We start from the raw sequence: 27,198 nt of genomic DNA, 5'->3' as shown, positions 1-27,198 counted from the left end.
ATTGTCGACAAAACAGACAGTTCCTCGTCATTTAACAGCACTTTTATTCACTCTTCATAGAAATTTTTTTCCAGCACTGACATAGAAATGAAATAATCTCAATAAAAGTCATTAAGACAAAATGTTATTGGTTGAACTGCTGTAGTGGTTTTTTGGGATTAGCTGTACTGCTGGTTCTTAGTGCTGCAAATACTTGATAATGTCAGGAATATAGTCCTGAGCATCCCTCAGCTGGTCCTTCCAGTCCTGTGGAATGGTGGACTTGGTGTACGATCCTCCAGCCCCAAGTAGAGCCCCCAGTGCAGCACCACGGTTACAGTTCTCCCCTGAAATGACCATGAATCAAATCTCTAAACCCCAAATCCAGTCAATTATGACTGCTTTCAAATTGACTATCAAAAATGACTCAAAAGCAGCCAAACCTCCACAGTTGGTATTGGCAAGGATTCCTGCTGTGGGGTCATCATGAAACTGGTGAGCAAGGTAAAACATGCTGGAAAGAGCTCCTTTAATGACAACAAAACAGATTCTCAAATTTAGCAATCAAGAAAAGAAAAAAAAAATATCAGGAGTGGTGTGCTAGCACCTTTTGTGTAGCATGCCAGACCCAGGCTACTGACAGCAATCTGATGGACCTGCAGTCGTTCTTCAGATAGCATTGGAAACCTGAAACACAATCAAATCATCAGATTGAACATTTCCTTGAAACAGGAAGTGGAGCTGTAAGGGATAAAACACAAGTCCCGTGGTTCTGATTTTTCACCTCGCAGCTCGCTGACTGAACTTCTCGCAGGTATCCCATACACCCAGCGTCCTGAGGGCGATCTCTGCTTGCTGACGGACGCTAGCGCCCTGCAGCACCGCATGAAGTGCTCTGCTGTAGATGGATACGTACTCTGGCACACTGGGGTGGGGGTGTAAGAGCTTCCCAAACTCAACTGCTGCACAGACCTGGAGACTCGGAGGTGAAAAATCCATGACAAAAAGAATTGGTTCAAAAAGAATTTTTTCATAGTTAAGGTCAGGTCTCATTTCTTGAGATAACATAGGCTAAATCTGAAGTCAATCAGGTAAAACCTCTTAGAGAATGTGGCAAATTTTTGACCCTCTAATCGTGCAAAAATGGGCCAGAATTAAACATAACCAGGAAATGAGTTTTTAAAATTTTTTTATTTTAAGACATGGCGTCTCTTACTGACTTATTAAACCTCCCTGCTACAGTAACTCTACAGTCCTTGACAAAAGTCCTTTCACTCATCCATTTTGTAGAAACAATTGCTAATAACCTGACTTTTAATGATTCAATTGGTTTCAGAAATGGCTCATATGAAAGCTAAGACCCTCCCAAATGATGTTGAATGTACAAAAATATATTTGTTTCACTGAAAAAAGATTTATCATTTGACTAAGACGTAAAGGTCAAATTTTGGCACGACAAAAGTTTTGTCGCCGACAGAAAGTAGTGAGAAAATTGAACAAAAAATGTACTTCAAATACAAAAATATGTTACATAACATAAGCTAATTAAGTAGTGGTGCTCTGAGATCCAAATTTAATATTTTGTATGACTTCCATGGGCTTGAAGAATTGCATCCATGCGGTTGGGCAAGGATTCATACAATTTATTGGTGAAGTCATCAGGAACATCAAAGAAAGCAGTCTTGCATGCCTCCCAGAGTTCATCAATATTCTTGGGTTTCGTCTTCCATGCTTCCTCTTTCATCCTACCCCAGACATGCTCAATGATGTTCATGTCTGGTGACTGGGCTGGCCAGTCCTGGAGGATCTTAATGTTCTTTGCCTCGAGGAACTTTGAGGTAGAGATTGGAGTATGCGATGGAGCACCATTCTGCTGCAGAATTTGTCCCTTTCTATGGTTAGGAATGTAAGAGGCAGCTAAGATTTGTTGATATTTCAGACTATTTATGTTGCCTTCCACCCTGCAGATCTCTCGCACACCCCCATACTGGACGTAACCCCAGACCATGATTTTGCCACCACCACTTCACTGTTTTACTTAGTGTATCTCGGATCCATGTGGGCTCCAGTAGGTCTCCTGCAATATTTGCGGCGACTGTGGTGTAATTCATCTGAAAAATTCAACTTTTGCCACTTTTCCAGCATCCATCCTTTTGACAGGCTGTGGGCCTTGGCAAATGCCACACAGTTTTTTAATTGTCTGCACCCTGAGATATCTGTAGGGTGGAAGGCAACATAAATAGTCTGAAATATCAACAAATCTTAGCTGCCTCTTACATTCCTAACCATAAAACGGGACAAATTCTGCAGCAGGATGGTGCTCCATCGCATACTTCAATCTCTACCTCAAGGCAAAGAAGGTCAAGATCCTCCAGGACTGCCCAGCCCAGTCACCAGACATGAACAGGAAAAAAGAAGAAGCATGGAAGACGAAACATAAGAATGTTGTTGAACACTGGGAGGCATGCAAGACTGCTTTCTTTGATGTTCCTGATGACTCATCAATAAATTGTATGAATCCTTGCACAACCGCATGAATGCAGTCCTTCAAGCCCATGAAAGTCAAACAAAATACTAAATTTGGATCTCACAGCACCACTACTTAATTCGCTTATGTTATGTAATATATTTTTGTATTTGAAGTACATTTTTTGTTCAATTTTCACACTACTTTCTGTAGGCGACAAAACTTTTGTCTTGCCAAAATTTGACCTTTATGTCTTCATTAAATGATGAATCTTTTTTCAGTGAAACAAATATATTTTTGCACATTCAACATCATTTGGGAGGGTCTTAGCTTTGATATGAACCATTTCTGAAGCCAAATGAATAATTAAAAGTCATTATTATTGTTATTAATAATTGTTTCTACAAAAATGGATAAGCGACAAGACTTTTGTCAGGGACTGTAGGTCAAATGTACTGGATAGGATTTCATTTAACTTACAGTGCCTTGCAAAAGTATTCGGCCCCCTTGAATCTTGCAACCTTTCGCCACATTTCAGGCTTCAAACATAAAGATATGAAATTTAATTTTTTTGTCAAGAATCAACAACAAGTGGGACACAAACGTGAAGTGGAACAACATTTATTGGATAATTTAAACTTTTTTAACAAATAAAAAACTGAAAAGTGGGGCGTGCAATATTATTCGGCCCCTTTACTTTCAGTGCAGTAAACTCACTCCAGAAGTTCAGTGAGGATCTCTGAATGATCCAATGTTGTCCTAAATGACCGATGATGATAAATAGAATCCACCTGTGTGTAATCAAGTCTCCGTATAAATGCACCTGCTCTGTGATAGTCTCAGGGTTCTGTTTAAAGTGCAGAGAGCATTATGAAAACCAAGGAACACACCAGGCAGGTCCGAGATACTGTTGTGGAGAGGTTTAAAGCCAAATTTGGATACAAAAAGATTTCCCAAGCTTTAAACATCTCAAAGAGCACTGTGCAAGCCATCATATTGAAATGGAAGGAGCATCAGACCACTGCAAATCTACCAAGACCCGGCCGTCCTTCCAAACTTTCTTCTCAAACAAGGAGAAAACTGATCAGAGATGCAGCCAAGAGGCCCATGATCACTCTGGATGAACTGCAGAGATCTACAGCTGAGGTGGGAGAGTCTGTCCATAGGACAACAATCAGTCGTACACTGCACAAATCTGGCCTTTATGGAAGAGTGGCAAGAAGAAAGCCATTTCTCAAAGATATCCATAAAAAGTCTCGTTTAAAGTTTGCCACAAGCCACCTGGGAGACACACCAAACATGTGGAAGAAGGTGCTCTGGTCAGATGAAACCAAAATTGAACTTTTTGGCCACAATGCGAAACGATATGTTTGGTGTAAAAGCAACACAGCTTATCACCCTGAACACACCATCCCCACTGTCAAACGTGGTGGTGGCAGCATCATGGTTTGGGCCTGCTTTTCTTCAGCAGGGACAGGGAAGATGGTTAAAATTGACGGGAAGATGGATGCAGCCAAATACAGGAACATTCTGGAAGAAAACCTGTTGGTATCTGCACAAGACCTGAGACTGGGACGGAGATTTATCTTCCAACAGGACAATGATCCAAAACATAAAGCCAAATCTACAATGGAATGGTTCAAAAATAAACGTATCCAGGTGTTAGAATGGCCAAGTCAAAGTCCAGACCTGAATCCAATCGAGAATCTGTGGAAAGAGCTGAAGACTGCTGTTCACAAACACTCTCCATCCAACCTCACTGAGCTCGAGCTGTTTTGCAAGGAAGAATGGGCAAGAATGTCAGTCTCTCGATGTGCAAAACTGACAGAAACATACCCCAAGCGACTTGCAGCTGTAATTGGAGCAAAAGGTGGCGCTACAAAGTATTAACGCAAGGGGGCCGAATAATATTGCACGCCCCACTTTTCAGTTTTTTATTTGTTAAAAAAGTTTAAATTATCCAATAAATGTTGTTCCACTTCACGATTGTGTCCCACTTGTTGTTGATTCTTGACAAAAAAGTAAAATTTTATATCATTATGTTTGAAGCCTGAAATGTGGCGAAAGGTTGCAAGGTTCAAGGGGGCCGAATACTTTTGCAAGGCACTGTATGTATGAGGTGTTACAGAACTTTTTTTGTCAAATTTAACCAGGTGGTAAAGAAGAAACCTCAAATTATCATTCCAGCAAAACACCGTCATTCAAAATGCACTAACATAGAAAGATTTAGTAGGTGTGGCATCAAAGCATTACCCTCCAAAGTATGTGTGACTCAGTAAAAGGTTGACGGACACACTCGCCTATTTTTGTTCTGTGGTACTCACAGCTTGCTCCTCATTGGTTGAAGCAGATTGCAAAATGAAGGGAAGGACCGCGGTAAGGCACCCGATGGCATCCAACTGGCTGTCCGGGAGTGACATTAGTTTTTTCTTTGCGCGCTCTTCTGCAAATATTAGAACCTTTAGAAAAACCCAGACATACAAAAGAGGTCATTGGCAGTTGCCATGCATCATGACCATTCGCCATGACCGGCGACCAATTAATAGTTTTCTCAGAAACTTTTGCCCCAATTCCATTGAAATGTTTGACACCGCAGAGCATAGGTGATATTGTCATCGATCCCATTCATTTAAATTAGTGGTACTATTATCGGTACCGATACGGCACCTACATGACATCATCTGTATCGACTAAAAAAACATGCCAATGCTGTGCCATATGTACTTTTGATCTAGTTTACATGAATGTTTGTTCATTCGCTGTCAACCCTCTCACATTTAAAATGGATTGGACGTCTAACTCTGACAATGGCAGCCAATGAGGTAAAAAAAATCAAATTTGTTCTTTCTCTGGCCAAGAGGCACCCTCCAACATGTCTAGTGAGTTTATCACGAGTAGATGCCCAATCCATTTGAAGCGAGAGAGTGGAAGGAAATTCACTGCCATTCCTCCCGCTTTAAATAAATTGGACCTCTATCGCCGTCAATGGCAGAAAATGAGTTAAGCAGTGTCTGATTAAGCCATTATTGTAATTACTTGACATTGAAGTGAGTATGCAGCCAGTTATAGTATTAAAACAATTCCCCCCCCCCCGTAAAACGATATAAACACAAGAGCTGTCCTGATGTAGTCAACGTCATCGATGACGTAAATGCGTCGTCGAGCACACCATCCCATCGACTGTTAAAAAAGGGTTTAAAAAATATATGCGTGGAAAGTTGAGAATGGCAAATGGGGAAAGCGGCGCAAAGCAAAAAAAGCACACCAGAGTGACCAAAGCATGGACTTCTTTCAACGAAACAAAGGAGGGTACACTGTCGTGTGCAGTCAATGCCAAGCTTGCATACCACGGCAGCACGTCGGCCGTGAATGAACACCTGAAGCGTCTTCCAAAGGTATAATTTTGGAAGATGACAGGAGACAACAAGCTGGAGGATCGTAAGTCCATATAACCACATTTTTTAAATTTAAGTTGCCTTTATGTGCGTTGCACGACACTATTAGGAGCTAATGTAGCTGAATAAGCAGCTACATAATTTACATAGCGCATTGCCACCTCTGTTAAAATCAACAATATTGAAAGCATCTTGTGTTTTAGAATCTGTTTTACCACTTAGGAAATCCTTATTATTTTGCTTCATCTATTCTACATCAAATTATAATCAATACAAGAATGTATATTAATGCTTCATCGTACCTCCCAGCTAAGGTGCATGTATATAAAGTGCGTAGCGGCTCACAGCTTCATTAGCCCTATGTAGTAATGCGACTTTCTTTTTCTTGTAGCAATATTACGACCACAAGCGGAGTTTGACTTTTGGGGTGGGGGGGCAAAATATGTTGATGACCCTGAAACGCAGTGTCAACAATAAAATTAACTTATAAGAATATAATAATTAGATGAAAATGAGCGTACTTGTTTCCTATCATTCTTGAGGGGGATTCTAAAATCAGGCTGCCTAGGCTATACTTTTCTCCAAGATTGTCATCCACTGAATATGGTACGCCCACTGGTATCGTGCTGGAACGCCCACCGGTATCGTGCGAATGTAGTTACCCCAGTCTGAGTGGAGCCACTGCACTGCACTGATTTGCTTGATTTCCGTGTTTTGGTGATGTAGTTATCTACGAGGTTTTAAAACATGGCACATCCATCAAAAAACAACAACTTTTTTTTCTGTCGTATACCGTAACATATGTACTGAACATTAATAAAGGCAATGTTTCACTGTTTTACTCATAGGATGATCTATAACTGTAATTCAAGTCCAGTATGGGGTTTCTCCAGTTTGGTAAATGTCGATGTCCAAATATATATAACTGTGGTTCTTTTCTGGCTTCAATTAATTGTTTAAGTCGACAACCCTCATAACTAATGTGTCTGTGCGAGCTCCCGCGGCCAGGGACACAATTTTTGACGCGGGTAACTACATTGGCAAGACACCGGTGGTGGCTGTGTTGTACAATTAGCATCTTAAGTGGGGCAAATTGAAACTCCGCTCACCATTTTAACGGTGGTCTGTAGCGTTTCATGGTCCACATTTTCAATCCTTGGTTCTAGCTCAGTAGTTGTTGTCGCTTTTGAAAGCTTACATTTGAAAAAAATTACCTATATTCATCTTGCCTTTTCAGTCCTCGGGTGGTTTTGGCTAAGCAAAGCAAATGACTGTTTAAGGTGCTCGTCACATAATCTTTTCGAAAAAAATAATTTTGCTTTACAACTATTATGACAATATGATAGCGGAAAATTCTTAATTTTAAAATCATATACTGTATAGGAAAGTCAATTACATGCAATGACACTTTTCGGCCACGGGGGGGGGATTACGACTTTAATCTCGATCTTTTTTTTAAATTTATTTATATATTTGGCCCTAATACGTTACGTTGTAACAACCTGCATCAGTATGTTTTTTTTTTTTTTTTTTTTTTCCGCGTACTTCACTCTAGTGATACGTGACATTTATTTATCTACTCTGCTGGTTCTCACTCTAATGCTGAGAACAATATAGACATTCCCAAAAAGAAAGTAAGAATTGTTTTGAGTCCTGTTGGAAAAGTGAAGTCACAGTGTTCTGAATCTGTTTACATTCCATTCTTTTGCACTAGTTAATGCCATCAGCATTTGACCTCATTGTCTATTTGTTATTTATTATTGGTATCTATGTGTTTATTTGTACTTTAATAAAGAATTTAAGTGTTCCAAATTGTTTTTGTGAATTAATAATCGTCAACAAAAATTAAATTGCAAGATTAGTAAAAAAAAAAGAGTTCATTGAAAAAAAATTATTAGACTAGTCGACTAATCGTTAAAAAAGTCTCCAGACTAATCAGGAGAAAAATAATCGTTTAGGACAGCCCTAATTAACACACTATTGGTTTCGGCCAATACCACAAAGCTGGGTGAGGGAATTGAAAAAAATGGGATTGGTGCAACACTAAAGGAAATGATTTGTTTTCCCCCCCAAGTTAAACACCAGATTCTGTACCTCCTGGCTCAATTTCGGCCTGCTATCCTGCCAGTCAGCAAAGAATGATCGATGAGACGACTCGGCGTAGGTATCTGCGTGCGTGCCAGGTGTGGTCAAGAAGTTAACGTAGTCCACAAGAACGGCGGCTCGAGCGTCAGGATGTGAGATGTCTGTAAAGCCGCTGCTTGCCAACGTGCGAGCTGCTCGGAGGGCACACAGGACATTCAGCGTGTTGTTTCCTGCCTTTAGACCTGCAAACAGCCAGGATTTATGATGAAAAACACCATTATATAAATATCAAAAGCTTAGGTTTCCAGCTCAAAACCAATCAATTTTAATGCCATTGCATACCTTGGTGATAGTGAATAGAACCACTGGAAGATTTCCAAAAGCTCAGTTTGTCATGAAGGATGATGTTTCCCACCACCTCTACTCGTTTGGAAGCAGATGACCAGGAAGTGCGACCGCTACCAGCTTAATCACAAGATCATCTTTAATCACACTTTTGAAGAAACCCAATAATAAACTCTTGAGAAAAGAAGACCAATACTCACCAGTGTTGGATAGGTTGAGGATGCTGCTGGGGTGTTTGATTTTGGGCGAATTGAAGCCAGATATCCAGCCTCCAAAGTCTTTCTTGATGTCATGTATGTTGTAGTACCAATGGACAGGCATGGACATGGCATCGGCGGCACACATTGCCCATAAAGCCTCACTCACGGAACGCCACACTGCAGCCATCTACCACAATGCAACTCCTTAAGAACTATTTTAACTCATTGATTGCCATTGACGGCACTAGATGTCCAATCCATTTTGACTGAGAGATGTCAAGCTTTGTCAATGGCAGGCAATGAGTTAATCATATGGAGTTGAAATATTTTGCTCGTAAACTGTTTGACTAACCATTAAATACCTCAACTCCAATCTAAAAAATATCTAGCTGGACTTTTTGATTAATTGACTATACTGTGAGTACTATGGATGTCCTCGATCCGATCACGTGAGTGGAAATCGGGCCTGATTACATCATTTTCAGAGGATAGGAATCAGGTAAAAAAAAAAACTCTGCATAGTTTTCCCAACCGTCCCTCCGTCCATCCGTTTATTCATTCATTAGAAAAATTGACTGGCACAATCAGCAAGTGGAAAGGGGTAAATGTAGGTCTGAACATCATGAAAATACTGTATTTCACTTATTAACGGAAGGGTCAATTCTATTCTTACAACATATGGGAAGACATTATAAATTATTATAATTAGTATTTATCATCAATTATAATCATTATATAATTCAAATATGGTTGCTTAAAAGTTGGTGGGGACAATTTGAGCATCCTGAAAAGTTGGTAGTGTTATGTCCCTACCCTATGCAAACCTACGACTTTGCTAATAACCTTTTTATATGGCTATAAGTATTAGTACTTGGACTTATTCTTATTAAGTTCTCGGACTCATAATTATCATCCACAAGTTAAATGTTGGTGATGTACCGTAATCTCATTATGTGAACGCAAATACAAACCTGTATATATTACATTAAGCACAAAACGTTTATTTTGAGGGTTTTTAATTTGCAACTTTAGGAAAATTAAATTTTTTAATTTTTTAACTTTTTTTTTTTTTTTTAAAGCTTTTATCTACATGCACCTCTGACCACATACACCTTAATACCATATGTAGAGATAGCATACACATATTTATCTATATGCACAATTAGTGAAATAATGGATTGTTGAATTTTCTTACCTCTCATAGACGCTCTTTTCATTCCATAACCTCAGACTTGCGTAACTTGGTGTTTTAAATGTTAGAAAAGCACGCTGCTTTTGTGAAAATTTTTACGCTTTTAACAGGACGACTGTACTACTGGTTTCCCTTATTTTTAGTGACAGACATGTAGCAGGATTCTATAGAGAACAGCAAAAATCCGCGTATGATATATACAATATATTCATTACACAAAACGTAAGTATATTGTGCAATACAGTGACAAACGGAAGCCGACGAACGTCAAAATAGTATCAAAATGTCATGAGAATATGTCCTGCTTTTTAACTCACAGGCAAAATATTGTTTTTAGTATATGGTGTTTTACATACTATCAAAAAACGTAAACATCTTTGAATAGAATTTATTTTAAAGTAATATTTTATTGACTTGAATATATGTGATTTTTTTCCTACGAATTGAAAAAAAGCTAATCATAATGTCTGCGAGACCAAAATCAGGGCGACTATAGCTCTAAATACGGTACATTCATGAAAGAAAGAAATGGGAAAACTACAATACATTTGATTACTACTGTGCTTAATGATTAACAATTACATTGAAGATATGCCGATTATATCAGGCTCACAGCTTTTTAAGATTGGTAGATGGCGGCCTTTAAATTAAATCGAGTTATTTAACCTAATAGCTAATGCGACCTACGGAAGAGGAACGCCTGCTAGTTTAGCTTAGCGGTTCTCTCATTTTAGCTAACTATTTAACAATTATTTCACTCTCGGGTTCAAATGGAGGATTCATTTGATCATGCTGCTGAGATTTCAGGTTAAGTTAAAGTAACGACTTGTACAAGATGGGGCATTTATACATAAAAAAACAAAACAAACAAACAAACAAAAAAAACCAAAACTGAATTGTTACAGAAATTTTACCATTTTATTCCTGTTTTACAGATCGGGCCAAAGCATTCTGGGCCAGGGAAGATGTGGATCATGTGTTTAATATTATGTTCAATCGTCTAGATCAACTTCGTGAAGTCCTGAGGGCAAACACTGCAACTGACAAAGGTTTAGTGCATGTTCTCTTTTTCTTTGCCATTTAGTTACCTGTGTGATATATGCCTCTTTTCCATTAGAACGGGTTGAGGCGTTGAAGATATACGAATGCCTGGAGTGGAAGACTGCGTTCCCTGTGAGCAACACTCCAGTGGTTCAGATGGTCATTGGTGCTGGTAACTACATTTGACAGCAATAATAATATTAGTTTTTCTCAGTTGCTTTAGTACGTTTCTCTGCTCAGACTTGAAATTCTCAAAACTACTTGTTCAATCGAGGGCTGTCCCAAACGACTAATTTTCTCCCGATTAATCAACCGACTATTTTTACGATTAGTTGACTAATCTTTTATTTATTTATTTTTAAAACTAATTTAGCAATGACATTTATGTTGACGCTTATCAATTCACAAAAACATTTTTTTTTTTTTTTTTTTACTAATTTAGCAATGAAATTTTTGTTGACGCTTATCAATTCACAAAAACATTTTGGAACACTTAAATTCTTTATTAAAGTACAAATAAACAGATAAATAACAATAATAAATCACAAACAATGAGTTCAAATGCTGATAGAATTAACTTGTGCAAAAGAATGGAATGTAAACAGATTCAGAACACTGACTTCACCTTTCCAACATGATTCAAAACAATTCTTAAAAAAATACCTAGCATTAATATTATAGTATACTGTAGTACTATATATAATAGTATTATAATAATTATTCATTGCCAATCAGACTTTTCATAAAGGGTGTCATTTTAAAGGTATTCTTAGTGTAGAAATAGTGTAGATTGTAGAACAATTTGGCATATTGTTTGGTATGTGGGATTAACTCCAGAAATTGTTATTTATATGACGAACATGACATGCTTTTATTTTGAAATGGTCACTGGAAGTACGCTCGCTAAACCGCTAATTTATGCTTTACATTCCGCAAAAAAAAACAAAACATTTTTTGTCATTGCATGTGGTGTCAGTAATAGATTTTTTTTCCTTTTGCAAATGCTGTTAACCAGCGATTTTTCATGTTTGAAGTGTAACCTTTTAACTGCGTTTTAACTGAGTTTTGGACAAGGCTGCCTGTTTTATAGCGGGCTAAAGTAGGTCGTCTTTTTCCCCATTCACCTCAATGTAGCAATGCTAACGTATATAGTGTTTAATATAGATGTGTTTTCTTATTTTGTATGTCTTTAATTCTACAGCGTGTTGATGACAGATGAGAACTGGAGCCTCATATGCTATCAGCACGCATGCACAAATGTATGCATGGACGCGCGCGCAGCGATAAAACGCAGCCATGAAAATGACCGCCCTCATTTTTATTTACCATGTGATAAATGGAATCATTGGATATCGCGACAGGCTTAGCAACTTCAATAAAACATATCATTAGTTAGTTAGATGGACTTACAATCTCCTGTCGTTATCATCCACGGCCGACGTGCAGCCAAGCTTGGCATTGAAGAGACAGGACACAACAGTGTACCCTCCTTTGTTTCTTTAAAAATAAGTCTGTGGTGACCCTTTGTTTGGCATAATTCACCCACCGTACTTGTGTGTCCATTTGGCTGAGCGCGTTACCGGCTACGTCAGTCACGTGACACAGACACTTAAGAGCCGTGCGCGTTCCGGCTCATTAGAGAGTTCACGAGAGTTCACATAGGGCAGAAGAGCTACCGGCTGGACACAATAGCACGAGCTAGCGAGACTCTTAACATTGCATACCGCTTCAAGTCAATGTTTTGGACTCTCTGGTGCACTTTTTTGGCTTTGTGCCGATTTCCCCGCTTGCATACCAAGCGTCCGACATTCTGAACTTTCCACGCATATATTTTTTTAACCCTTCATTAACCGTCGATGGGATGTTGTGCTCGTCGACGGATTTACGTCATCGATGATGTCGACAATGTCGACTAGTCGGGACAGCTCTAGTTCAATCCTCACAACATTGTATCACTAGTGCAGTGTTTTTCAACCGGTGTGCCACAAGAAATGATCCAATATCGCATTTTTTTTTTCAACGTCGTCGAGTAGAGTTTTAGAAGGAAGGAAGGAACGACTAGGTAGAACAGGGGTCTCCAACCTTTTTTGCACCACGGACCGGTGTGATTTGGGTCTTTTTTTCACGGACTTTTGAACCCTTAGGAAATTTTGCTCCCAAAGCTTTTGTAGCGGTGAAAAAAACCCTCTTTTATATTCAGTTGGACTATGAATGTTATCCAATGGAGCTAAAAAGTATCTACATCGTAAACATACATTAATTATTGCTAATCAACACGGCAAAGTCGTTACGTGAGAGAGCTGCGTGCAGTTGTTGTGTGCAGCTAACATGGCAAACGTAGTATTCCTTTCTTTAAAGGAAGTTTGTCGTGTGTACTTTGGAATCGCTGCATTCGCGGTCATTTTTAACGTTACGCGCATGCCAAATTTGTCAGAACACCGGCAATGTGTGGCAGAAAAATACAGTAAATATAAAATAACATTTGTTTTTAGCCCCGTCGTGTTAAGTGCAGGGAAAATACAACTCACCCGATGAATCAGTGGGAGGCCTGAGCTTGTTTCGTTGAGACGAGATGGTCCCGAGATGGGAGAGTGAGAGAAGCCCGCTTCACAAAGATACGATGTCGGAAATTGTAGCACAGTTTTCAGTGCTCTCATTGCGATGTCAGGATATTCCGAAATGACTTTAATCCAGAACCTCAGTAGATTTGTTGTCTCAAATGTACGTTTAAGGTCGCTGTCATTCGCGATCTCTACAAGCTGATATTCCTGTTGCGCAGACATGCTCAAATCACTCGGTTTATTCACATGCAGTACGGGTCACAAATCCACTCCTTCTCAGTTTTTGGGTCTTTTAGTGATTGGGAAGTAGCATAGATTTTGTTTTCTTCGAGGTTGTAGGCTCATCTTTTGGCTCGTCAGGTTCCCTTTTCCCCGTAAAAAATCTGTCCAAAGACGTCTGTTTTTCAGTCATTCTAGTGTGGGGGCTAATTATTTCCGGGAACAAATGTCATGGGCGACGACCTACGTCATATGTTATTATCGAGGCCAAGCGCACATAGATATACAACACAAGATGTACTGCTAACAGTCCAATCAATGCATTTCTATGACGACCTCCTATCCTGTAGTTGTACTGTATATCTAGAGTAGACAGGGATATTGGTGTGTTAAGCGGCAAAGGTCAAAGTCAATTGGCCAGAATGCAGGACCGGTCGTTGGGGACCCCTGTGGGTTTCGGTTGTGTGCAAATGAGGGAGGTTTTTCTCGTGTCGCGTTTAAGAACTGCTTGGATTTCTAGCCACCTTGCTGTCCGCGACAGTGTGGACCCCAGTACGCCTACTGTACGTCATTGGATTAGACTGGTCAAGTGTCGATATACACGAAAGTGTTCTTTCTATTTTATCCATATGTGACTACCGTCAATCCTACCCCTGTGTTTTATTCCAACACATTATCGAGGACAGCAAGGTGGCCGATGGCTAGAAATCAGAGCAATTCTTGAATGCGACATGAGCAGCTATCTAACAGCGCCATGGTGCCAAACGAGCTTTAACGTCATCGCCAAACGAAACACCCGTCGCTTCAAAACAAGTCGATGGACTATATTGTTCTCCTTTGTGAAAACACATAGAAACAAGTTTTTTGAGAAAAACTACAAAGGTAAATGAGAAACCCCTCAAAACCAGTTACCTTGTTGCTGAACTTGTTGCTAAATTCAAAAAGTCCCACACTGTGGCCGAGAAATTTATACTACCTGCCTGCAAAGTAATTGTTAGCGAGATGCTCGGCCGTGATGCGTTTAAAGACATTGCTAAAGTCCCCCTCTCTGATAAGTCTGAGCTTTTCAAGCCTAACTGCGATTAAAAAAATAAATAAAAACAGAGACAAAGAGCTGTTGAAGAAGAGCTTCGTGTGTGTCTTTCTTCAATTCCAGCCAGGATATTGGCTTTGTGTTCATCTAAACAGGTTCAAGTCACACTGAGTTGGAATAAATATTGAGAAATTATTGGAAAATGAAATATACTGTACATGAAGTAATTTTGGGACATTTTTGGTTTGTGGTGTGCGGCGACATTTTTTTCCTATTTAAAAACGTGCCGTGACTCAAAAAAAGGTTGAAAAACACTGCACATCAAAAAAGCAGTTTCTCATTTCTTTTAACAAGTTACAGATTTTTTCGTACGTCCATGCAAATGATTTGTATAATTCTCTGCTGTTTCCTACATTATCAGCTGCATCTGTCATGATTAGGGTTGTTCCGATCATGTTTCTTTGCTCCCGATCCGATCCTGATCATTTTAGTTTGAGTATCTGCTGATCCCGATATTTCCCGATCCGATTGCTTTTTTTTTTTTTGCTCCCGATTCAATTCCAATCATTCTCGATAATTTTTCCCAATCGTATACATTTTGGCAATGCATTAAGAAAAAAATGAATAAAACTCGGACGAATATATACATTCAACATACAGTACATAAGTACTGTATTTTTTTATTATGACAATAAATCCTCAAGATGGCATTTACATTATTAACATTCTTTCTGTGAGACGGATCCACGGATAGAAAGACTTGTAATTCTTAAAGGATAAATGTGACTTTGTATATTGTGACTAAATATTGCCATCTAGTGTATTTGTAAAACTTTCAGTAAATGATACTGTAGCCATGCCCAAATGCATGATGGGAAGTGCAACCATGACTGTGCGTAGTGCTACCAATTGATATATCTTCTCTGCGTTGGGAAATATCATAGGGTGTTAAGAAAAAGATCAATTACAACCTTGCTTCCCCACATTGCTTCCCACGATATTTCTAATCGTAGGGAGAGGGATTGTAAGGCTTTAGCCAATTAAAAAAACGCTCCAAAGGCTGCCAAAATCCACTCTACTCATTTTACGCTGTCTTTTAGCTCTCTATATAGGTAAAACGACGCCATTACAGATTGAGCGCGACAATGCGTGAGTGGGTTGTGCAGCGCGTGCATTAATTGCATTAAATATTTTAACGTGATACATTTTTTAAAAAATTAATTACTGCCGTTATAGGGATAAATTTGATAACCCTACCTTAAGCCTAAACTAAAGACTCTGGATGAGTGTAACATATTATGTCTGTAACGTTAAATACAATTAGAAAATGATTTAATTAAAAAAAAAATATATATATATTAAAAAAACGCATGTCCGATATTTTTTGCCGATTCCGATACTTTGAAAATGACGGGATCGGATCCCGATCGATCGGGACATCTCTAGTCATGATGGTGAAATGCATTATCATGGGTCTCTATTGAAAAGCCTCACCACCCACAATATTTAGTCCTTAGTTCATTGCATAGGTCTTTCCATGCAAAATGGACGAACATATTTTCAGGATGTCATTATGTGTGTGCTTATTTCTAAGCATTTTCATTACTTATTTTATGTAACTTCTTTTAACCTGCCAAAATTTATAATAGTATGGGACAATGTGAGTTTCCAACAATCCAACATAATCAGGGAATGGTTTGTAACCCACAACAGAAATGGTATTGGAGTTCCTCCCACCATACCATACTCCCCATTCCTCAATTCCATAGAAGATTTTTTTCTCCACATGGAGATTGCAAGTGTATGATCGCCAGCCTCACAGTCAGATGACTCTCTCCTGGAGGCATGAATGCAGCATGCAGTAAAATCACAGCAGATACCTGAAGAGGCTGGATAAGGCATTTAAGGGATTCTTTCCACTTTGTATAGCAAGAGAGGACATCGGTTGTGACGTGGATGAAAATTTATGGATGAAAAAAAGAGAGGAACGTCAAGATGTGTAGAAAGAATGGGGGAAAAATTCTGAAAGCACTCGAAATTTAGATGTGCCGGTTGTCTTATGTTCACATTCTAATTTTGCTTTTCTGTTTTTTTTTCTTTGCTATACACAGTGCGGTCTTTTGCTTTCTGTATCGCAACGACATAGTCTGTCAAGACATTGTAAAAACGGTAAATGTGTAGACAGAATCTTGTCTAGTCCCTTGCAATCAATCTCCCACACACATATATAACAATTTTCATCAAAACTTACTAGGGTTGTTCCGATGTTTTTTTGCTCCCGATCCGATCGTTTTAGTTTGAGTATCTGCCGATCCCGATATTTCCCGATCCGATTGCTTTTTTTTTTTTTGCTCCCGATTCAATTCCAATCATTCCCGATAATTTTTCCCGATCATATACATTTTGGCAATGCATTAAGAAAAAAAATGAATAAAACTTTGTGAGTGCGACAATAAATGGCAGGGGAGGACGTTTGTTGTTATTATGAACCAATCTTTAAACCAAAACTAAAGACTCTGGATGAGTGTAAGACATTTTGTCTGTAACATTAAATACAGTTAGAAAACGATTTAATAAAAAAAAAAAATATATATATATATATATTAAAAAAGGCATGTCCGATATTTTTTTGCTGATTCCGATACTTTGAAAATGACGTGATCGGATGCCGATCGATCGGGACATCTCTAAAACTTACATAATGCATCTTCAGCATCAGAGCCTTCCACCAGAGTAACTGTTATATTGTGAGCATGACAAAGCAATTTGACTGTCTTGTCTGCACACAATGAAACAAGGACTTGTAGCACTGACATGTTAATTGACACAGAAAGTTAATTTTGAGCGAAAGACTAAGAATTTTGCACAAAAAACTTCCTTTTGCAGGTAATACATGTTGTTTTGCTACCAGTGTGACATGTTTTGAGAAATGCACAAACTGAAGCAAAAGCAATTGAGAAAAACTAATTTAAAAAACGAAACCCTGAGTAACGACATTTGACAGCAATAATATTAATTTACGAACTAAACCCTTATGATACTATTGTAATTTAAGATTTGAGTGACGTTCTTTAGAGTAGGTGCTACAAATGTTGCATGCTTAAAGCGGCTTCACTGCATTTTGGAAAGATTGAAAAGTGCTTAGGATTTTGAATGAACTAGATTGAAAAGTGCTTAGGATGTTGAATGAACTCCTGACTTAACCTGTTCAGATGGCCAATGTATACACCACAATTGTGTGCCCTCTCTTCCTCCATCAATGGGTGAAGATCTGCCTCCGCTGCTGCTCATGCAGCCGCCGTACAAATTGCACGTGTGCTCCAAGGTAAGCTTAGCCTGACCGCCAAAATTCACTTCCTGTTCTAAAAGGGCTCTCCTCCCTCTAGATGTGCTTGCCTTCTTTACTTGCCACGAATCGGTCCACCGTTTCGTATCGAACTCAGAACCCGCTAAAGGTACCGCTGCTATGCGGTTTCAAGAGGATGATGGCCACGCCAGTGAGAACATCTTGCGGGGGTAGGGTCATCGAACTTCAGCAGAAATATGGCAAGGATGAGGAGGAGTATGATGACAATGAACACAGAGACATCATTTACAAAGCTCCTTGTGGGCACAGCCTCCGTAATTATGACGACGTGATGCGCTTCCTGTTGGCCACTGAAAGCTTTGATGTATTGCAGGTTTGCTGATTTGTCAATTCTGTGACGAATTTTTATTTTCTGTGACCAGCGTTCAATATGTGTGACATGGCTCATTCGGTAGTCATGTTCTTTTCAAAAACGCAGCTTCCTCTTAAAAGTTAACAGTGAACAATACTTGATGAGCCCTCCTAGCATACTTTGGTTGATTGGAGATCCTTTACGTTTCCTCCAGCTGGACTACTTCTCCTTCAACAAGGCAGTGCAGTTGGATGCAGTGGAACTACAGAGCAGCCAGTTAGACCTGAGTCGCGGCTCTGAACCGGTATCAGTGGAGCTGTGTTTTGGCCCCGGTGATTCCCGGCCAGCTGATTTCCGCTATAGAAAGGAGCGCTGGCCACATGGCTGTTTCTTGACCCGTGGGCCCGTGTTTCACACTTGTTGCGAGTGCACAGATGGGTGTTTGGACGCGCAACGGTGCTCCTGCGTCGCCATGACGGGAGTTGGAAAGCATTACGACTATCATAGACTCACCCATCCCTTGCCGTCTGGGTAAGTAGATGAAATATAATGTGAAAAAGAATGGATTTAAAAGGGAAAATAGCTGTTATCGGGATTAATGGATCCATATTAAAACTAGAAAATACAAACTCAGAGGCAGTTTTATCGCGTAAGTCACTCAGTAATGACCAAGTAGTAATTGGGGGGGCTGGCTGTGATCAAACGATGACTGCTAGACTTCCCAGTCAAAATGGATTGGACGTCTATCGCCTCTTAGTGGCAGCCAATTAACACTCAAAAGTAAATACATTTAAAAACAGAGATATACAAAAAATATCTCATTCCGATCCTCTGTATAACAAATAATAATGGTGGGATTTAATGTTGGCCCTTGAATCTGTCCATTTTTTTCTGAAAGTTTGGACACCCCTGTTTTAGACAAAACTTTGGGTTGATGAATTGAAGCTCTACTGTACACAGTTCTCAAAGAATGAATCAGTGCAAAAATTGATTACCGTAATTTCTGGACTATAAGGTGCACCTGACTATAAGCCACCACCCACCAAATTTGACACGAAAACAGCACTTGTTCATAGATAGGCCGCACTGGACAATAAGCCGCAGCTGACCTCACTGTATTACGGGATATTTTAATATTTACACCAAAATATATTAACCGGTAACACTTTATTTGACAGCGGCATCATATGACTGTCCTAAGACCAAATGAGCCACCATAACCAATTGGCTGCAAAGCTTCATTGCCTCAAGAAGCCTCATTTGGCCATCCCTGCTCCCTTGGGGGAGACAGTCATCCTCTGCTGCCATCTGCTGTCAACACTGTTGTCGTCCAACGTGCCTCCTAGCAGGCATTGCAGCGCTACAAATATTAAATAATAATCAAAATCCATGTTCTGCGCTAATTTTTTCTTCAGTTACTCTTCCAGTTGTTTCATAAATTGCTTGCTCTGGCATTTGGTAAAACTTTATTTGACAGTGGCAATAAATCTTTTAAATACTGTTTATATTTTCAGATGTATTTCAAGATATAGTGTTTAATTTTTTGAACACCCATTAGCTTAATGTTACTATTAGTGCTGCAGCTATTCATTATTTTAGTAGTAGATTAATCGATGAACTAGTTAGTTCAAATAATCGAGTAATCGAATAAGGAACATAAAAAATACAGATCTAAGTACAACAAAAGAACAATTTTTTTTTTTTTTTTTTTACAATGCTCTTAACAAATGGTTCAAACTGATATTCCCACAAAAAACGGCTAAACATACCTATATGCAAAATTACAAATGCATTAAAAAAACAGCTCAAACAAAAACTTAGCTTATTTTGGTCTTTACAGGGAGCCGCTGGATTCAGCCGTGTGAAATGAGTTATGTCATATTCACTGTTGCCACTAGAGGGCAGTGTATCCACCCAAAATCAATAAAACTAAATGCAAAAACTTTCAAAACAAACTATTACGCCACTTTGATTAAACGAATACTCGAAGCAGCAACATGTAATTCTAATATTTTTTCTAATCGAATTACTGGAGTTAATTGATTAATCGTTGCAGCACTAGTTACTAGTATACAGTGGGAAACCCCATAATTCGATTTGCCTTCTCTCAAAACGATTACTTCAGAAGTGGAAAAAAAATCATGTTAAACTACAAAAACGAAAATCGTGAAAAAAATCTAGATTTTACGATGTAAAAAAATCATGAACATTTTTTGTGCCAAATAGCAAAGCCTAATTCCTAGCACGTTTGTCTTGTTTTAGTACAATTTTTAATACAGATAAACAAGAAAGAGAGTTTTTCGTCAGTCCTATATTGTATATAACGACAGGTTATATGAGTGCGGGCCATGGTGCAGCTGCGATCGTGCCCGTTGTCAGAATCGACTCGTCCAAAGAGGAATCCGGGTCCGCCTGCAAGTGTTCTGGACAGAGCGTTGTGGCTGGGGTGTGCGTTGCTGCGATGACTTGGATGCTGGGACGTTTGTGTGCATATATGCAGGTAACAAAAAAACAACACTTACCAGTAACCACATTTAATAGGCTAGGTTAACCATTTCTATATCCAACGGGGTCTTTACAATTTTTGTAACTTTTAAATCTCGTAATCTTGATAAGGTTTCTGAAAAAAGGCATTAAATTTTAAAATCTTTAAATTCTTTTAACTCTAGTACGTGGGTTGAGGTGGTTGCAGCTCAACGTTGCATTCGTAGGAAGAATTGACGGAGAATAAGTTGTCTTTTAGCCAAAACTCGGCGTATTTAATTTCCATTGACATGCGGATACATCCTCTCACATTGCTGTCTTCACAGGCAATCCCACAAATCAAAGTAATCAAAGTCAAACACAAAGAAGTAATAAAAGTAGCACTTTAGACAGTTAAGTCGCATCCTGCCATCTTGTGGCGAAAAGATAATATGTCAATATTAACAAGCAATAGGAGCATTATTTCCACATCAACTGAGGACACATTTATGAATACAAAACATTTCCTCCACCATTTCTCTCAACAACGGGCTTCAGTTTGGTTTAGCTAACTCATTGGCTGCCATCAAATTTGCTCAATGTCCAATCCATTTTGACTGGCATCCCATTCAAAATGGATTGGATGTCTCGGACAGTCAATGGTCCTAAAATAAGTATTCGTGTCAGTCATTCCAGTTCAAATAATTTGACCGTCAATGGTTCTCAATGGCAGGAAATGAGTTAAATGCTGTGAAATATTTAAAACGTTGGGGACATAACTACAGTCCCTGAAAAAAGTCTTGTCGCTTATCCATTTTATAGAAACAATTGCTAATAACCTGACTTTTAATTATTCAATTGGTTTCAGAAATGGCTCATATGAAAGCTAAGACCCTCCCAAATGATGTTGAATGTACAAAAATATATTTGTTTCACTGAAAAAAGATTTATCATTTAATTAAGTCATAAAGGTCAGATTTTGGCAAAAGTTTTGTCGCCTGCAGAAAGTAGTGTGAAAATTGAACAAAAAAATGTGCTTCGAATACAAAAAAATGTTACATAACATAAGCGAATGAAGTAATGGTGCTGTGAAATCCAAATTTAATATTTAGTATGACTTCCATGGGCTTGAAGGACTGCATCCATGCGGTTCGGCAAGGATTCATACAATTTATTGATGAAGTCATCAGGAACATCAAATAAAGCAGTCTTGCATGCCTCCCAGAGTTCATCAACATTCTTGGGTTTCGTCTTCCATGCTTCTTCTTTCATCCTGTTATGTCTGGTGACTGGGCTGGCCAGTCCTGGAGGATCTTGATCTTTGCCTTGAGGAACGTTGAGTTAGAGATTGAAATATGCGATGGAGCACCATCCTGCTGCAGAATTTGTCCCTTATTATGGTTAGGAATGTAAGAGGCAGCTAAGATTTGTTGATATTTCAGACTATTTATGTTGCCTTGCACCCTGCACATCTCTTGCACACCCCCATACTGGATGTAACCCCAGACCATGATTTTGCCACCACCAAACTTCACTTCACTTCACTGTGGCAAAAGGTGCATTTTTCAGATGAATCTTCCATTGAATTACACCACAGTTGCCACTAATATTACAGGAGACCTACTGGAGCCCGCATGGATCCGAGATTCACTCAGCAAACAGTGAAGTTTGGTGAACACTGAAATCTTTTTTCAGTGAAACAAATATATTTTTGTAAATTCAACATCATTTGGGAGGGGCTTAGCTTTCATATGAGCCATGTCTGAAACCAACTGAATGATTAAAAGTCGTATTATTAGCAATTGTTTCTACAAAATGGATAAGCGACAGAACTTTTGTCAGGGACTGTCGACAATATATATTTTTTTAGTTTTGATTCATTTGTATGAGCATTTTATTCATCTATAATTTTACTTTAGTTTGAAAAAGTAAAAACAAAAAAAATCTTTTGCGAGACGTAGACCACTTGTTTACCAAATATTATTTTTGTGGCCTACAAGACCCAAAGTGTGATACTCATGTGTATGGACGCCAGGTCTTTTGAGATATTTTTAAATTACCAATATGCTATTTGCCTTTTAAAAGGTTAATAGGCCCACTTGGATTAAATAAATTTCAGGGAACCTAATTCTTTTGCATCCTCAGGTGTGATCCTGCAGAGAGCCCACCGACCAATTGAGCCTCCAGCACCAAAAATGAGCAGGGTCGAACTGCCGTCAGATGATGAGGTGGAGGTGGTCACAGAGTGGCTAGCACCCCCCATAGTGGAGGGGACCAACTTGCTGGAAAACACGGATCCCCCCACTTCATCACCACTGCATGTCCCAGTAATACAGAGACCCGCCGACATCAACGCACATCAGAAAGACAAGGCGAAGCATGCTTCAGTCACACAAAATGACACCGACGGCCATGGAACGAGATTGAAAATAAGCAAAAACCCAGATGACCTGTATTTGTTGGATGCCAGAAAGGAAGGAAACGTTAGCCGCTTCATCAATGTAGGTAGAGGCAAAACAAAACAAAAATGTTGAGTACAAAAAAATGCAACTATTTTTTAATGTTAAAAACAAATATTCAAAGTGAGATGAGCATTTTATGGGCCCTAGTAGGCGTTTTATAGTACTTTTGGCCCATTTTTCTTCAAGCGGCTTTTTCATTATCCTTGTGATATTAATAGGCATAATTTGTTTCCTGCAGCACAGCTGTCAGCCAAACCTCTTCATTCAGAATGTCTTCACAGACTCGCATCACCCAAATTTCCCTCTCGTTGCTTTTTTCACCAACAGGTAAGAAAGGACACAAGAAGCCTAATCTGTATTTTTTGGGCCTGAATATATGTGTTTGTGTCACAGTGTGGTGAAGGGAGGAACTGAACTGACATGGAATTATGCTTCGGACACACACACGCTATCTCTGGCCCAACAACGGGAAGTGCCCTGCGTGTGTGGCAGTGACGGCTGCTTGGGTCAATTCCTGGAGGAGAACCTTTGTGAAACGTGAGCTTGGATTTTGTGAAACTATGGGGGCCTTGTGACCACAACACTTTTATACTTTTAAATCTGCTGTTTTTTAATAAAACTTCACAGTCAAAAAAATGAGTTTCATCTAGTAAAGCAAATACTGTGACATCCGGCATGTCTGCCAATATCGGAGTACAATTTTTTATTTCGGGTAAGGAAAATATAGACTGGAACGCACCCATTTATTGATTTAACATGTCAGCTCACCAAGCAGTCTAGTTTGGTGGCCTGAGTGTAAGAAATAACAGATGCAAAGTCCATCTGAGCACATACAGACACAGTCTGGATAGAACAACAAAAAAATTCTACAAACGGGCGACCGTTAATGAACCAAAGCAGATGTTTCTGCGGCGCCTGTATTCAGTCTTGTAAGATCTGAGTGTAGATGTTTAAGCTTGAATGGTGCTCTTGGCGCTGAAAGCCATGTAGTAGAGAAGGATTCCCATGAGCGCTGCTACCACCTCAGTAGAAACCCACGGGCCACTCCACACACCCTGAAGGCACAACGGTACAACATCAGTAGATTACTAACTTCGTTTTACAGTGCCACAAAATGACAATGTGCACTATTTACATATAAAGGCTATTTTAGGTCTAACCTGGAAGACAGTATTTTAGGAAATTATACATTTTAAAACAAAGTTTCCCATCGATGATCTAGAAGTTACTCAAGTTGAATAAGGCTCACCCTATGGTCCACGTTGACCAAGAATAGAGGCTTGATGGCATTCACATCTTCATTGTTTCGTTGGGCCTAAAAAATACACATCCTTATTTCAAACCAAGACCAAAAAAAAAAAAAAAAAAAAAAAAAATCAAATTTCTTAGTCACTAACACGAACCTTGCGAAGCGCACTGTAGGATTCCTCGTCAAAAAACTTGACCTGATAGGTTCCTGAACTGGCCTCTTTGTGAGGAAGACTCCAGGATACCTAAAGTAAAAAAGTATTTTATTGTCAATTTTTGCACTACGATGTTCAGTATTTCATTATGGAAGTAACTTGCCCATAATCTGCAGTTTAACTGCACAAAATCTCCACCCAATTGAAGTTTATCAAAACGTGGTGTTTGTGTCTAACACCTACTTCCCCCTTACCTACAATGTACTGGATCTTTATGGAAACTGTAATGATACCTGGTACTTGCCAACATCCTGGCCTCTGGTCACAGGAAACTGTCTTCCATTGACGTCAGCATACAGGGTAACACTCTGCAAAGGGCCGCAAATATAGGCAATACTTTAACATCAAGTAATAGGTAAAGGTGCACTGATTGATCGATTGGCTGATCGATCACGGTCGATTGAGTAAATTTTGGAAGATCAGTTGTTCATGGTGGAAAAAATATGATCGACAGGTTAGGCTTAAAAAAATAAAAATATAGGTAAAAATGATGACCAGTGCACCCTAGCGACAATGGTCAGCATTGGTTATCAGTGGTTAATAAAGGCAAAAGAGCTTAAAGGGAACCTCAGACTTAAAGACTTGTAGGCTCTAATAAGCCACAATTGTTCTCTTTTACTAACATATGTCATTAGAAACGCATAAAATATTGTCATTGATTTCAAAATCTATAATATTTAGTACATGTTTTGACCTACGGAGGGCACCATGTTTTATGGACGCTCGGGATGATGACGTAGATTGTCACCGTCACTCGAGGAATACTACAGGGTTACTGCAATTCCTTCTACGCGGCTGGACGTCCAACACATGTGTTCGGTTAAAAGCGGCGAGTATATTCTATTTGTGTTTTTAATGAGTCTTTTATTACCTCCATTGCCTCAATACTTTTTGAATGTGTTTCCCTCTCATACTTAAGCATTGTGTTTTCTTGTGGTAGCTTTGAAGCACATTGTTAATCTGTTGACCACATTAGTCACGTAGCATATTTAAACCACCTGTATTTCATATTACTACACTTAAGTATCTTAAGACATCTTTAGTATGATCTGTCTCTATGCATTAAAAAAAAAATAAAAATAAAAAAAAGTGCACGGTAGCACTTTGGGTGTCAAATCCGCCTCTTGAAGCACGTTTCGCCGGTGTTGCACATTTTGGTAGAACAACGTCGCCCCCCCCCCCCCCACTCTCCTCACATCCCGTCTTTCCTGTTCATTTTGCTTTTGCTGTTTGTTTTGCAAAACATTGACGGTGCTGTCATGCTCATTAACGTTCCTCTCGGGTTCAAATTGAAAGGGTTGAACAGATAACATGTTTATGTCGCTAGAGCAGTGGTGTCCAAACTATTCCACATAGGGCCGCAGTGGGTGCTGGATTTCATTCCAACAATACCAAATGACACCTTTTCACCAATCTGGTGTCTTACAAGTGTAATCAGTTGATTGCAGTCAGAAGCTGCTTGTTTTAGCAGAAACTTCATTGGATGAACTGTCTGTGGTCGATTGGTAGGAACAAAAACCAGGACCCACAGCGGCCCTTGAGGACAGGTTTGGACATGCCTGCGCTAGAGTCATACTCTGGAAGCCCGGCAGCGTAACCATGTGATGTCACTGCCCCGCGACGTCAACAAAAATGGTGACCTACTAGTTAAACTAGTAATTTTACAAATTATATAAAACAAAAACATCAAGAGGGGTTTCAATAGCAAATTATTTTAACTCATAATAACGTTTATCTTCTAAGGACTACAAGTCTTTCGATCCGTGGATCCCTTTAACATCAAGTGATCAGTAAAGGTGCACCGATTGATCGATTTAGTAAATTTGGGGGGGGGGGGGGGGTGTCTGTCTGTGATCGGTTGGAAACTTCAAGACATGTGCACCCCTAGCGACAATGGTCAGCATTGTTATCAGTAGTTAATAAAGGCAAGAGTTTAAGGGTTAACAATAGCTCCATGTTTCTTTGAGAAGCCTCACCTACGTTGTACTGAGTTTACCTGCGCTCCATTGGCACAAACCAGGTTGAGCTCCACAATGAACACAGACTCTGCGGAGATGACTGCGTCCGAAGTGGTGTATGTCGACGGGGTGATGACTGGTTCCGTGCAGCTCTCTCCTGCAGCAATGAACATATAGTACATGCAAAAAGCAATTTAGATAGACATGGAAGTCCTTGAAGCATTTTAACTCTTTCGGGGACAGTGGTCACTTCTGTGGGCGTCTATTCAAAAGTTACTATTAGCTTAACTATTCACTGTTAGTCTAGGTCACAGAGCATGTGTTGTGGTAGTTAATAGAAGACGTAGTATCCTAAAATTGATATAATATGGAATAATCATACAAACGGCTTTCCATAACAACACAGTTCCAGTAGTAATTTATTAGCGAACTAGCTCCAGTGCATTTGGGAAGCCGTGTCACTTCACGCCATTTATCTTACCCGAGCAGACGACCACCAACACGGCGAGAAAAGCAGCAGCTATCCGGATCATTGTATCTTTTGTGGTTTTACGCGTTGCGGAGTGAAATGCAGCTCTGGGGGAGTTCTATTAATTTGCAACGTTCCCGGTTCTGTGACCGTGGGCCGTGGAAGCGGAAAGGAAGTCTACTAGTCCACATCAGCAAAGCACGACCG

The 27,198-nt window shown here is 39.4% G+C and overlaps 3 protein-coding genes across 5 annotated transcripts; 1 reads left to right on the top strand and 2 right to left on the bottom strand.

Moving 5' to 3' along the window:
• Positions 1-25: 25 nt before the first annotated feature.
• On the bottom strand, positions 26-12,248 carry LOC130931057 (uncharacterized). Of its 2 annotated transcripts, XM_057859541.1 has the most exons (10): positions 12,115-12,248; positions 10,752-10,880; positions 8,472-8,658; positions 8,269-8,391; positions 7,936-8,168; positions 4,771-4,905; positions 764-951; positions 587-666; positions 423-506; positions 26-326 (listed from the first exon to the last, which is right to left on the bottom strand). In XM_057859541.1, the coding sequence occupies exons 3-10, from the start codon at positions 8,656-8,658 to the stop codon at positions 178-180; spliced, it is 1,179 nt and encodes a 392-aa protein (XP_057715524.1). In that variant the 5' UTR covers positions 10,752-10,880; positions 12,115-12,248; the 3' UTR covers positions 26-177. The 2 variants fall into 2 exon arrangements, with proteins under 2 accessions (XP_057715524.1, XP_057715516.1); XM_057859533.1 differs by lacking the exons at positions 10,752-10,880; positions 12,115-12,248 and adding an exon at positions 9,667-9,893.
• setdb2 (SET domain bifurcated histone lysine methyltransferase 2) lies at positions 10,163-25,579 on the top strand. Of its 2 annotated transcripts, none has more exons than XM_057859466.1 (10): positions 10,163-10,470; positions 10,599-10,712; positions 10,781-10,876; positions 17,730-17,842; positions 17,904-18,197; positions 18,391-18,707; positions 20,507-20,676; positions 22,785-23,140; positions 23,340-23,428; positions 23,495-25,579. In XM_057859466.1, the coding sequence occupies exons 1-10, from the start codon at positions 10,434-10,436 to the stop codon at positions 23,640-23,642; spliced, it is 1,734 nt and encodes a 577-aa protein (XP_057715449.1). In that variant the 5' UTR covers positions 10,163-10,433; the 3' UTR covers positions 23,643-25,579. The 2 variants fall into 2 exon arrangements, with proteins under 2 accessions (XP_057715449.1, XP_057715458.1); XM_057859475.1 differs by having other exon boundaries at positions 23,345-23,428; positions 23,495-23,658.
• Positions 23,790-27,198, bottom strand: ssr4 (signal sequence receptor, delta). Its single transcript, XM_057859574.1, has 6 exons — positions 27,004-27,198; positions 26,561-26,679; positions 24,798-24,872; positions 24,505-24,594; positions 24,351-24,416; positions 23,790-24,156 (listed from the first exon to the last, which is right to left on the bottom strand). The coding sequence occupies exons 1-6, from the start codon at positions 27,053-27,055 to the stop codon at positions 24,052-24,054; spliced, it is 507 nt and encodes a 168-aa protein (XP_057715557.1). The 5' UTR covers positions 27,056-27,198; the 3' UTR covers positions 23,790-24,051.

Source organism: Corythoichthys intestinalis, chromosome 2 (genome assembly GCF_030265065.1).
Source record: "Corythoichthys intestinalis isolate RoL2023-P3 chromosome 2, ASM3026506v1, whole genome shotgun sequence".
Taxonomy (NCBI): Eukaryota; Metazoa; Chordata; class Actinopteri; order Syngnathiformes; family Syngnathidae; genus Corythoichthys; species Corythoichthys intestinalis.
Note: the sequence above shows the minus strand (reverse complement) of the source record. Positions and strands in the feature narration are given on the sequence as shown.

Coding starts and splice junctions, on each gene's coding strand:
- LOC130931057 (XM_057859541.1), bottom strand. CDS start 8,658: ATGGCTGCAGTGTGGCGTTCCGTGAGTGAGGCTTTATGGGCAATGTGT. Junction 667..763: donor TTCAGTCAGCGAGCTGCGAG/GTGAAAAATCAG, acceptor ATTGTGTTTCAG/GTTTCCAATGCTATCTGAAG. Junction 327..422: donor TGCCAATACCAACTGTGGAG/GTTTGGCTGCTT, acceptor TGGTCATTTCAG/GGGAGAACTGTAACCGTGGT.
- setdb2 (XM_057859466.1), top strand. CDS start 10,434: ATGGAGGATTCATTTGATCATGCTGCTGAGATTTCAG. Junction 10,713..10,780: donor AAACACTGCAACTGACAAAG/GTTTAGTGCATG, acceptor CTTTTCCATTAG/AACGGGTTGAGGCGTTGAAG. Junction 20,677..22,784: donor GTTTGTGTGCATATATGCAG/GTAACAAAAAAA, acceptor TTGCATCCTCAG/GTGTGATCCTGCAGAGAGCC.
- ssr4 (XM_057859574.1), bottom strand. CDS start 27,055: ATGATCCGGATAGCTGCTGCTTTTCTCGCCGTGTTGGTGGTCGTCTGC. Junction 24,417..24,504: donor CCTACAGTGCGCTTCGCAAG/GTTCGTGTTAGT, acceptor TGTATTTTTTAG/GCCCAACGAAACAATGAAGA. Junction 24,157..24,350: donor TGGTCAACGTGGACCATAGG/GTGAGCCTTATT, acceptor TTGTGCCTTCAG/GGTGTGTGGAGTGGCCCGTG.